The sequence below is a fragment of the Carassius gibelio genome, chromosome B8, assembly GCF_023724105.1.
Source record: "Carassius gibelio isolate Cgi1373 ecotype wild population from Czech Republic chromosome B8, carGib1.2-hapl.c, whole genome shotgun sequence".
NCBI classification, from domain to species: Eukaryota; Metazoa; Chordata; class Actinopteri; order Cypriniformes; family Cyprinidae; genus Carassius; species Carassius gibelio.
The window spans coordinates 19000534-19013753 of record NC_068403.1 but is presented as its reverse complement, the minus strand read 5'-3'; the positions used below and the strand labels follow the sequence as shown (position 1 = coordinate 19013753).

At 37.2% G+C, this 13220-nt stretch overlaps 1 protein-coding gene across 2 annotated transcripts; it reads left to right on the top strand.

Annotated features, from left to right (window-relative positions):
- The first annotated feature begins 306 nt into the window (after positions 1-306).
- Positions 307-12216, top strand: LOC127964246 (refilin-A). 2 transcript variants are annotated; one of them, XM_052564388.1, is made up of 4 exons: positions 307-627; positions 1639-1856; positions 7521-7630; positions 9414-12216. In XM_052564388.1, the coding sequence occupies exons 2-4, from the start codon at positions 1641-1643 to the stop codon at positions 9754-9756; spliced, it is 669 nt and encodes a 222-aa protein (XP_052420348.1). In that variant the 5' UTR covers positions 307-627; positions 1639-1640; the 3' UTR covers positions 9757-12216. The 2 variants fall into 2 exon arrangements, with proteins under 2 accessions (XP_052420348.1, XP_052420349.1); XM_052564389.1 differs by having other exon boundaries at positions 309-627; positions 1519-1856.
- Positions 12217-13220: the final 1004 nt, after the last annotated feature.

The window sequence follows — 13220 nt, the reverse complement described above, 5'->3', positions numbered from 1 at the left end:
CTGCCAAAAACCTGGTCACCCTAATTTTCAAAAGTGTGACACACTAATCCCACAGTAACCCAATACACTTTCTCAAGAGCTGAGGCCAATTAAGCCCACAAATGTTCCTCGGAAATCACAGAGGTTCATTCCACTCTTTATTTCAGCAACAAATCGATACTAAATATTTTTTTTTCATAAAAATGTTTAAATGTGTAAATTGACTTACACAAATACTCCCGGTGTGCTCTATTTTTATTTATTTATTTGCTAAACGCTAAACTTTTCGCTCGAATGTAGGTCAGAAGTGTCAGATGCAGTGCTCCCCCTGCTGGCCGGCGCCGGGAGCGCTCTGGATTGGCTCCAGGCGCATAAAGGCTGGCGGTCAGTGTGCGCGCCGCTGCTGCCAGAGACACTTCTGCGCTTCCAGAAGGGCAAGAGACGCACAGAACACACCGGCGCTAATGAGCTGGGGACTATTCTGAGACTTCACAGGTTTTTGGTATCGTTCTTGCACTTTTAAACTGTTTGCGAGGAAGTCATCACGTGCTGTGGATTTTACTTTTTTTCTGAGATCATGAACTTAAGTGTTATACGCTGAAATCTTCATTCACGGAGTTTTAACCAGCGGGATTTCTAAATTTAAAGGTAACAAAAAACTCTCAAAGGCATATTTTCCGCCTTCATATCTTCTAAATTTATAATAGAGTGTATTAAGAGTGGTTTTTGTGTCTTTTAATTAAATAAGTCCAACTGTTGTATGTATTATCCGTTAACGCGCACGTTTGGGAACATATTCGGCGGTGTTTCGATCCCTGATGAACTGCCTACTGACGCGGAATTTTGGGCATCATGTGCGCGTTCGAATGTTCTAGTTGATATACTGTTCGAACGTGATTATGATGACTAAACTTCTGCACACTAGGTTTTAACACAGGTTTTAGGTTTTAGCACACTAGGTTTTAACACAGACATTATTTATTCCTAATATTTTGAGTAATTATTTTGTAATGAATTACAGCATTTTTTTGTAAAATAGTTAGACCGGGGCTAGTTGTCACAAGGGTTGTATCTCAGTAAACATAAGGTTCTGTATGTGTTTCTCATATAAATGTAAGCTCGGGGCAAGTAGTCACACGTTATATTGGTATATAAAAATATTATTTATATAATAATAGTATTTTTGTGGCAAAAAAATTGTTTTTGAAATACAGTTTACGTTTACATTTTTGATTTTTTATGTTTTGTTTTGTTTTTCGTAACTGTTTTCATTTAGCTTAAAATCTATAATACACTGTTTAATCACAGAATCTGCTGTGACAACTTACCCCATAGAGTGTGACAGTGTAGTGTGCCTTGCATTTTGTAGACAAGACCTAAATGTCTGTGTCTATATAGAACTTGTCTATATAGAAACCCTACCATAAGAAATATAAGTGGAATCAGAACTGAGAGTGAACTGATAGTGAACTTAAATTGCCAAAAGTGACAACTAGCCCCATGCTCCCATATAACATGCATTGTAATTTTACGTTTTAGGTATCTATTTGGACAACAGGACTCCATTTGCGTCTCTGATATGGGACTTTAAGTTTATACTTCTCATATCGTCTTTCCTGGAGTGAATTTGGCTGGTTTAAAACATTTACGCTCTTCCAGAAATGGTGGGGCATTTACATCTGCAAGCTATGGATGAGAGTTTGAAAGGAAAGAACCGGGAGGGACTGCTTGATAGTCCGGATTCAGGACTCCCGCCAAGCCCCAGTCCACCCTTCTACTCTCTGTCACCAGGGATCCTCGAGTCACGCTCCAGCAGCTGCTCAGCTCCAAATGAGCTGCAAGGATACTGCAGAAAGGAGAGCCGGGAAGGCAAACTGGTATGTATTCATCTAATGAAGCCTTATAGCTTAAATGAGACCCAAGAAAGCCATGTTCCTCAGTGAACATCCTGTGCTGGCATATCAACCAATCGGTGCACTGATTTTAAGGTTAGGGTTAGGGTACTGCTTGTTGTCCAAGAAAAGGATGTTAATGCAGGAACATGCTCTACTTGGGTAAATCATGAGCAGTATTTAGAACCATGCATGAGGACTATGAGTGCTATCAGTTTTAAAAGGGGATAAAAACAATGCAATCAATAAACACACAATGCAATATGTTTGCATTTTTGAGGATGGTTATTTTGCACACACTTGTGACATTTGAACTGTTTAGGAGATATGAGCTATGTGTCATCCAAAGGTTTTCGATCCAGTTGTCATCCATCAGTTTTTTCCTTTGACAAATGAACTTGCATCTTAAATGCACTCATTCGCAAAAAAAGCAATGGGTTTAAGTTGACTACAACACAATTAGAAGTTCAATATTGTGCATTAAGAAAAAAGGCATTTCATACTGATTTTAAATAACGTCATAACTTGTAATACTACAGTCTGTTGTAATGGAAGTTGGGATTTTTTAAATTTGCTTCAGTCATATTCACTCTGGATACAGATTGACTTCATTTACTCATTCATACTGGCAGCAAACTACTTCAGTATAAACAGGACAATTGCAAAGTCACGTGAGAAACTGGTGATTAAATCAAGTAGTTAAATTCAAAACAAGATGTTAGTATAGAAGTACATATGCAGTTTGTCATAAACACAAACGGACAATGTTGACAGTGTGGAGGCCAGGGACAAATAATGAGAAGGAATAGGGCAGAATCCTGAAATAGAAAGGGGTTCAGGTGCTCGTGCCTCTGGAGATTCACTCTAATGAAGTAGGGATGACAAGGAGCGACCAGAGAGAGAGAGAGAGTTTCTGTAAACAAGTTGACCTTGTGTCTGTAACCGATCTGTGCCTCTGTGCCTCATAGCTTCCTCATAGCAACCCTTTTACAGCACATACACACGTGCAAACAAACAAGCAGTGCTGAGACACACACACACACACATATATATATATATATATATCATACTTGTACAGTATTACTAGACCGCGCATGTTTGTGTTACAGTATAGCACCACTCAAGTGCCTCAGCATAACCCAGAGTCTTATTTCTGCATCTAAAAGGTTGCATAGCACGCTAAACTAACAGTGTCCACATCTGACACGACCATCCATTCAAATCTGTATTGACATCCTGGCAGAGTCCCAATACTTCAGAGTAACCACAGTGCTAGAAGATTTAGATTAGCATAGAAAGAAGCCTTTTCCAACACTTCTAGATGCACCTTGTAGAGCAAAAAATAAAGTTTTCCCTGAGAAAACACTGTTCGGCACTAGCAAAACAACAGCCTTTTTATTAAACAGATTCCGGTTTCTGCTGCTCGACTGTTAATGTGATTGAGCTGCATTTGTCCTTTTCGTGCAGCATAAATGCTTTGCCCGAGCACGCCACTAAGAGCAAGTATCTAAAGGCATTTTGGAGTGTATTAATGATCACTCAGACACTCCTCTTCAAGAAACATGCATGCACTTGTCGGGACGCTGCTGTAATAAATTGTCTCACTTGATAAAATAGAAAAGAGCAGCATGAATTTATTTGTGCAACATTAATTTTTCATGGTTTTAAGCTGTATGTCTTTAAAACTTTGGAAAGATCACATGCCAACGTCAACAAAACATCTCTCTGTCATAGTGTTTCAGAATATGCCGTTTCCAAAATCCTATTACTTTAATGTATACAAATGTGGTGGAGCCTGCAGGCAACATGCAGTATACTGTATGAGGACCAAATGCTCTCGCAGAGTAAAAAAGAAAACGTAGGCATACAAAGCCATCTTTGTTTGCTGGACTTTGTATTTTCCGTCCATGGCAACCTTGCTTTGCAAAGGTTTGTCCATCCCTGCATGTATGTACAGTACACTATATGCAGTATGCATGTTTGCAGAGGATATGTCTGCCTTTTTCCTCTCATTTTGTGGCTGCAGGTCTATTTCGAGAGTTGTGTTTGCATAACGTTCAAAAAAAAATCTCTCCAATCTATTTTAGTGTGGCAGGCCTAACAGCAGAGCTGTTGCACTCAGTTGCATAAGAAACTGATGACCTCTGTTTGCTGAAATTAAAGTGAAGGGTGCAGTGGCACCTCTGAAACAAAGTAATGCTGCTTTATGACAACTCATTAGGGATGCATGATAATAAGCAACTTATCAACAGCTTCTGATTGTACATTTAGATTACCTGTCTATCTACAGCTCACTTGAAAGTTATTCTTTAAAAACGCTAAAACCGTAATTTGAAAAACAGTTTGCAGGACTATAGACTAAAAATATATGAAACCAAACAAGGCAAAGATCCACCAGACTCCTCCAGAATTAAAACATTCAGTCAGCAATTTCAGGCCACTAGATGTCAGTATAGTACAACCAATGAAGTACAGCCCTGTGTCTGTATCCCCCCCTGCACCCCTCAAACTGCATGAGGATAGGTACCAAAACCTGCTATTAAATGGGCCCCAGGGCTGAATTATTAAAGACTGTACTGTACCCATAAGCTCGGACGATTTTAGGTACTGAAGAAAATAAGAAAATACACAATATTTGTTATAGCTACATAAATGTTAAGTTGCAAGTTGTATCTCGCCAATCATTTCTATATGAAAAAATATCAAGAAATTTATCAAGGATGCAATTCTGAAAATTCATACTGCAGAAGAGAAATCACACTCACGCCGAGTCTGTGCCTCTCAAACATTACAGTGGGAAGGGGGTGGGGGATAACTTTAATAGCTTCGATTAGCATTAGTTTATCAGTTTATACAGTGGAAACAATGTGTGTATGTTTTATTTTTTTCTATTTCAGAATATAAAGCAATGTTAATTCTGTTCTTAATTTTAGGGGTGCACGATAAATATCGTCCGTTACTACACAGAGCTGTTGTTAACTGACAAGCTGTGCAAATCCACGTTCATTATCAGCACTGATTTGCGAAGCTTGTCAGTTAACAACGGCTCTGTGTAGTAACAGCTGCTCTATGTGAAATCACACACCTGATGGAATTTACCGCTGATTAGAGAACCGGCTTTACTGACGAGATGCACATTAATTATTGGCCGATATTTATCGTGCACCCCTACTTAATTTGTAAAAAAAATTATAAATTGCAAAAAAAAAAAAAAAAATGATAAAAATACTGTTAAAATATAGGATCAATACGAGCAGGAATACCATTAAAACCTTGTGCACAACAATAAATATTTACTTGTACAAGTGAAGGTTTGACTAGTTAGCATGGTCCCATTCTCCCCTGCTGGCAGATATTGTAACTGCATCGTCATTGCTGGCCTGTAACCATTATTTGTATTTGTATTTCTTTTTTTTTTCTTTTTTTTGCAAGTAAACTATCAGTTACACATTTTGTATTATTATAGACATTTTGCCATTGTCTATCTATATTTGAAGGGCTCTCTACAGTATCAAATCGAAATGGTTTTTCCATTTAACATCGCAGTGATATCTAATATGATGTATAAGTATAATACCTGGCTTTCTCTCGCTATAATATACCTCAGTCAATATAGTGATGACACTGTAATATCAAACTCTGTTCAGATTTGATTAGGATACTGTTGGGCTGAGCCTGTGTTGAAGGCTGTTGAAGTGCTCTGTTCCTGCTGAGATCTTTCTCTAATGTGACTGGTAGACTACAAGTTTTGTGTGTGGAGTTGCTGCACATTGTATAATGGCACAGTGGACACAGTATCCGTCCTGGATTTAACTCACTCTCTCTTGTACTCATATGGACACAGATGCACATGCTCAAGGGCACAATCCCTTTCTCACTGGCCCGCATCCATGAGACAAGACAACAGCATGATGCCAGAAACCTCTCATAAACAGCATATATGTTACTAACAGGAGCTATTTATGTAGGCTACTCACTTTCTTGCCTTAAACAGAGCACCCTCTGTCAACTTGAAAAACAATATCATAAATAGATAGTAACTGAATGAAACTAAGCAAGTTGATTACTTTTATCAACATTGAGAAATAACATCTTCTTAACTGTAAATTTGCACTTTAAAAACTGACTGATGCACTATTATAAGAATAAGAATATAATGATATAGGCTATAATTTTATTTGCACTAGTTGGTTTTGCATACATGCATCTTTAACCTTCTCGTTTACACCATCACAATTCTTCTGATTCCTCAAAACTAAAATAATTAAATTTCTAACTAACGAACTGAAGCAAAAAATGCAGATTAGAATGTAAAACCTTTAAAGTTAGCGTTTTCCTGATTTACTGGATGTGCAAGTTAAAAAATGTTCCGCTGGAGCTGAGGAAGAGCCCATATTTCCCGTGTCAGGTCAGATGACAGTTGGGCTGAAGGTACGCTGAGGGGGAATTGGGTTTTATGAGGTGTCAGAGACAGAAAGTGAGAAGCAGAGCGTGTACGTGCTGAGCGCTCACGTGGTGTGTGTGTGTGTGTGTGTGTGTGTGTGTGTGTGTGTGTGTGTGTGTGTGTGTGTGTGTGTGTGTGTGTGTGTGTGTGTGTGTGTGTGTGTGTGTTTGATGACTGGAGCAGGTGGAGGCACTGAACGCTCCAGCTCCACACACACTGCTTCACTGTCCAAATATATATATATATATATATATATATATATATATATATATATATATATATATATATATATATATATATATACATAGATAGATAGATAGACAAACACATTCACACAGCAACAAAAACTAATCATATTAAAAACAGTTTCACTAATTAAAGAGAAATAAAATGCAATGTATTTTATAACAAAATGAACATTTATTGTTGCCTTGGAAATGTAATGAAATAATTATTACAATTATTAAACAGATTTTTTTATAAATCTAAGTAGAAGTATTTGCTAAATTAATTTGACAAAACCACACAACTAAAATGAAAATAGAGAAACAAAAACTAATTCAAAATACTAATAAATAATATTATAGAACATTAATAATACTAAAATAACACTGCTTGAAATTTTATGAGACCCCAATAAAGCCTGCTTGTAAAATTATTTAATCTTCAATATAAAATTGAAATGGTTGAAAAAAGAATACACTCCCTAAAAAGACTCAAACTGTAAAGTACATTAGTGTTCATATTCAAACAAGGGTATAGTATTCTGGGATTGCTGCATGTTTGATATTGCTAAAATGTTGCTTTGCTAAATGCTAAACACTGTTCTGATTCAGAGGACAAATGATTTGATCGAAGAGGAGCAGTTTTCTTTTACCTTACAATAGTTTATTTTATGATAATGAAAGCTACTTAAAAAATAAATACATACAAATGAAAATTTGAAATTAAATGATGTGAGAAGAAGAGACCATAAAATGATGAGACACACAAAACTAGCACTTACATGCAAGTAATCAGTTGCTATGGCCAGTGTAGCTGTATTATACAGTGTAGCTGTCATCATGCATGAATTGAGAAGTACTGTATTTTGGATGTAAGATTTATGAATATTTGCTAGGACTGAACATCAATTATTATGAGTTGTAATGGTTAGCTTGATGGCTAATTCCTGTTTGTTTGTTTTTTTATGTCTTGTTGTGTAGCTGCCATACTTGCTCCTGAACTCTCAAGGTCCAGATGCAAAGTCACGCATGTACCCTGTGGTCTATGGAGAGAGCATCGAGGTTAACCCCAAACCAGAAAAAGAGATCAAGTGAGTGTTAAATATTTTTGTGGTTTCATGGCCATCCAAATTAAAGCTGGATACAAATGTCTGAGACCAAAACAGTTCTGCAGCCCGTAAGTTTTGCCTCTGTCACCACCTCTGTTTGAAAACCTGCAATTGCAGCTGTTCGAGGAATGATCTTCCTTGTGTGGGTTGTGCTCCGGCTCGGCTCCAGCGTGAATGAATCTGATGTTTTGAGAAGTGTGTGGCAGTTAGTCACCGCACCGGTGTGGATATTTATATTAACTTCCCAATCACAGATTCTAGCCTACATCTTGGAATATATGACCAAAATAAGACATTTCACTGGATATTGTCAACTGAACAAGCAAGTAACAAGTCTGCCAAGTTTTTTCTGACCAACTGAGGAAAAAAGCATTACAATAAATCGTGCTACCAATGGTGATTAAGAATAACGACCGATTGGCTCATATCACATCAAACCGTGCAAATTATTATTATTGTTATACTGTATTCTCAAATGATTAATGTAACAAGAACAGCATTGCATGAATGAGTATAGAGTGTATTAGTGTGTAGATTTCTGTGCAATCTAATTTAATTGTCATACTCTTTGAATTTCATATAAGAAACTCTTTTAACCCAAAAAGCAAACTATGCTCTCTTCAAACTGGTTGTCTTTAAAATACAAATCTTGTGGAATCCCAGGCTATTTGCAATCAGAAGCACATTTAAAACTGGAAAATAATTGAAAAAAATCCACATGTGTTTCATAAACACAATCCTTTCTGGAATAAAATCTGCCATCCAAAATGTTTCATTTAATTCTTCTACCTTCTGAGAGAAAAGGCTATGAATGATACGTCACCTGCAGGATCCTCACATGCAATAGCCTAATAGCCAGGACAATTTCTTTATGTTTACAGACGTGACGTAATGACGCAGTGCCATGCTCGAATTTCCTGCAAAAAATCTATCCATACCAATGAAATTAGAAAACATTCAAAAAAAGCTAACCGTTGTGAGTTGGCCTAAAGTATGGCAATAGTTTTGAACACTGGCTGGTCATGTACTTAAGGATAATTAAGGATAATTTTTCACCAAAAAAAGCAAGGGACTGCAGCTTTAAGCATTTTGCAAAGCACTGCAAAGTTGTATTTAGATCTCTTTTGCATTAATGGGATAGTTCGCCCCAAAATGAAAAATCTGTAATCAATTACTCACAATCATGTTGTTCCAAACCTGTAAGTCCTTCATTCATCTTCGGAACACAAATTAAGAAATATTTAATAATATCAGAGAGTTTTTTGACTCTGCATAGATGGCAAGAGAACTTCCACGGTCAAGGCACAGAAAGGTAGTAAGGACATCTGTAAAACAGTCTATGTGACAGTGGTTCAAATGTGATTTATGAAGCTATAAGAATATTTTCTTGTGTGCATTGAAAAACAAAAAAACATCTTTATTCAACAATTTCTTCTCTTCCGGGTGCGTTTTTGAGTGAACTATCACTTTAACTCCACGAGTTTGTGTGAATCCTGACGATCATGTTCTTCATCATGATTTGAGAAAGGCCAATGAAAGAACATCTGACCATTTGTAGGGATATATGATCAGTGGCACAAATTAACTTATTGGACTTGTGAGCTAGAAATAGTGCAGAATCAGAAACATTTGTTCATTATTGTGCATAATAACATCTCTTTAAACTTTTACAAAACCTGATTTCCAAGTTGGTCTCAGAGCGGACATTCCCATACTTTCCTGAACCTGTTTAACTGATGAATTCTTGTCTTCTGACCGCCGTCAGGTTCAACTCTGCGGTGAAGTACGCTTCAGACAGACACTTCCGTGACCAGGTGTTCTGCGCCCAGGTCCCGACCGCCACATCCTTCAGCGAGACGGTGGTGGCCGTTCAGAACTGCACGTGGCGCAGCTACAAGTCAGAGGTTCACTTCGAGCCACGTCACAGGCCACTACACTTCCAAAGCACCACCATCGTGTTCCCCAAACACACCCGGAATACATACCGCACCACGCTGAACTACAACGGCAACAGAAACGCAGCCGGGCGCCGGCGGTTTGTGTCCACAGTCAGGCTGGAGTCCACCGAGGACGCCAGTCCATGCATCATTTACACAGAAGACCTCTGAGAGACACATAGGAGAGATGTGTTATCCTTCCCAAAATTGGTTAGAGAGCTACAGTGAGAGTACATGGACTAAAACCCCGATCCAACGACGGAGGCTCAGTGAGGGTCATTTTGTTGTGACGCTTCCAGTAACATTGGTACTTGATGTTGGAGATGAGCTGGAGTTGAGTGTGTGTTTGTGGTCTTTACATATGTTTTACGTGTCAGTAATGTTTTTATGTACATCTGGAGATTTTTTCTTTTAATTTTAATATCCAGTCGTACCAGTCAGGTGGAGGGAAAAGCATTTGGGGCAAAACAGTTTCTGCCGTTTGCTGATTCACAGGCCCGCGAGGAATCTAAGCCCACAGAATTCCACTGAAAGTTCCGCAGATTTACACAGAACTCAGAAGAATGTCAGTTCCAAATTCCAAAAATTTAAACCACAAGGGTATAGATCTTAATAAATCTTTTTATTAGTCATTAACTGTCTGGTTCTAAAATTTAGCTTGGTTTTATTTTTTGTTTGAATACTTTGGCTAATTTAAAAGATTCTATGTGGGCCTACTTTTATTGTCTTAGTATTGCTGATTTTTACAAATTCTCAAACAGGAAAGAGTTAATAATTAAAACAAAATGCATAAGCACATTATATGTGGACAAGAGCGCAAAGTCATTAGACCTTAGTCAGGTTAGATACTGTATGAAATTTAACACAATGTCAAAAATGAATCATGATTAAGGTTTACTGGCATTAACCTGTAGACTATCAGAACTGGCTGAGGAAATATAAACTGCATTAAATTGCACTTATGTAAAGTTGTTGTTTTGTTTTGGCTGTAAATGTGTTGGTATGACTAAGGACAGATCAACGTGTAGGAGCACTTGAAAGGTTGGACCAAAGATTCTGTAAAATTCAGAGAAAGGGAAATACAACCTTAAATATTTCCTCCCTTTCTGTTTGTACCTCAGAAAACGTGGAATAAGAGTTTCAGAAAACGCCCGACGTGCTAATAATTCAGTGGCCAAAATAAGAGCTGCACTCACAGAACGACAGGAAACAGAAGGTTGTATTTGAAATAGCCGGACTGAGCATGTGTTAGAAGAGAGAATTCAGCGTATTCTGATCTCAGATGCTGGATTTGTGAGACAGGTTTAATCTCTGAACCGAGACGAGCTTCTTTGACCTTCTGAAGCCTGTACGGTTGTCAGAGGTAATGAGTCATTTCTGACATTTTTCGGAGCCAGTTTGTCCCAGCCAATATCTAGATTACCAAACTGAGCTCCTGTCTCCTCCAGCGAGTGTATTTCCTCTTTTGTGGAGCAGAGCTGTTGTTGTTTAGGGATGTGATGAGATGTAACGGAGCAGAGATTTTGGCATTATGGAGGTGTAAGTACTTCATGTCTGTCTTATGTCTGGACTATACTCTATCAATTCTGTAAAAGCTGAAGTGGGTTTTGTAAATTTGGATCCTTACCTCATTCGTTTTCTTTTTTTAAATTTCTGATTTTATATACTGTATTTTTCGGACTATAAGACGCACCTGAGTATAAGTAGCATCAGTCCAAAAATACGTCATGATGAGGAAAAAAACATATGTAAGTCGCACTGGACTATAAGTCGCATTCATTTAGAACCAAGAACCAAGAGAAAACATTACCGTCTACAGCCGCGAGAGGGCGCTCTATGTCTTCAGTGTAGACTACAGGAGCACTCAGCAGTATAGAGCGCCCTCTCGTGGCTGTAGACGGTAATGTTTTCTCTTGGTTCACGTCTCTCGGTTCATGTCAAATTAATTTTGATAAATAAGTCGCACCTGACTATAAGTCGCAGGACCATCCAAACTATGAAAAAAATTGCGACTTATAGTCCGGAAAATACGGTAATAGAGATCTTCTGGTGACTGGAAATAGAAAAAAACGATGACAGAGTATGTTTCCATCTGGTATGAGGATGTGTTTGAGTTTTGAGAGGAAAAGCTTGACAGTACAAATCAAAAGAGTTTAACTAGTGTAATACAGGAAACTAGTGCATGTGTATTCCATGACACGATGAAAAAAATCACCAGGGGGTTGATAAGAGATTAAATTACAGGAAGGCATGGCTGAGAAATGACTTCCTGTTCACTCAAGATGGACATTTGATAAGTTGATAGAGGAATGTTAGCAATGTGTTGAAAGCAGATCCGAGGGGAGGTGTTTTATTTTTTCCACATGTATTAAATTTGATGATTACATTTGTTTGGTGTACAAATACTTTCCGCTAACAGATGGATTTTGTTTGATTTCCTAACACAGTGATTTGTGTTTTTGTAAAATACTTTCCTGTTGTATATGTGGCATACAGCACTCATAATTCTCTTTATATTTTTGTATAATTCCCAATTTAATGGTCTTCTTTTGGACAACAGATGAGAAAATTATTTAAGAAAAAAAAAGGTGTATATCCAAACCGATTAAATAAAAGCCCCAAACCCTACAATGGCTGTATGTTTGCCTTCTTTTGATAAACTCTGGATGTTTAATGATCTGTGAGGTAAGAATGAGTCTGTTTTCCATGTACATTATCACTTACACAGCACTTTCCAGCGAGGTCAAATACTTTCCAGCTTAAGATGAAAAACCTTTCCACCATCCTCCTATAAAACTGCCAGCCGTGAGACAGGCATTGAGTCTTTTTGGAGCGTATATCATTTTAATCCATGCATTCAAGCTTGCTTTAGGCTAGATCTCATTTACAGGAGTAAAGGATCACATAAAAGCAGTCATTAAATACATTATCATAAGGTAAATGAATGTTACAGCTGTATTGCACTGAACAAATTTAATACAGTAAATGCAACATGTTTGTTTTACATATTCAAAAAAAAAAAAGCTATGAACTGCTTTAACAAAAGATAAGATTGCCTACTCTTTCCCAATGCCTGACAGTTTTACTTTCAAAACAGTTTCTCCAGTCTAATGATTTACAAACTTATGTCGAATCATATAAACTTTGCAGTTCCTTGAATTTGCTTTACAGGATGGAGACTATGTTTACGTGTTTCTACTTAAAATGTTTGCCCACTTTATTGCTATTAAACATTAAATAGGGCTAGGCGATTTGACCTAAAATCAAAACCTTGATTAACTATTTTATTTTTTTTTGCCCTCATAGTACATTAAAGGGTTGTAATGCAAAAATACTCCACTGTTAAATGTGGGATTTGTTTTCTAATAATAGAGTGCATTTCTTATCTTTGTGATTTTAAAATAATATCAAACTGTTTATGGTTATTTGAACATTTCAAAATCAAAGCTTGCTTGAAATGACAAGGGGAAAAAAAGAAGAAAACTTATGTTTTGCAAACAAAATAAATGCAAATTGGCATTTGAAAGGCAGAAAATAACCAGCATCTCTTGTAAACAAAATACTTTTTAAATATTGTTATGCAAAAAGTAGAAAATAACTTGTATCTTTTGTAAATGTATGTGCTATTATTTTAA

What these genes read in the sequence shown, in the direction of transcription:
- LOC127964246 (XM_052564388.1), top strand. Translation starts at nt 1,641, where the DNA reads ATGGTGGGGCATTTACATCTGCAAGCTATGGATGAGAGTTTGAAAGGA. An exon ending in AGAGCCGGGAAGGCAAACTG is followed by an intron (nt 1,857 to 7,520) that starts GTATGTATTCAT and finishes CTTGTTGTGTAG; the next exon opens with CTGCCATACTTGCTCCTGAA. An exon ending in AAACCAGAAAAAGAGATCAA is followed by an intron (nt 7,631 to 9,413) that starts GTGAGTGTTAAA and finishes GACCGCCGTCAG; the next exon opens with GTTCAACTCTGCGGTGAAGT.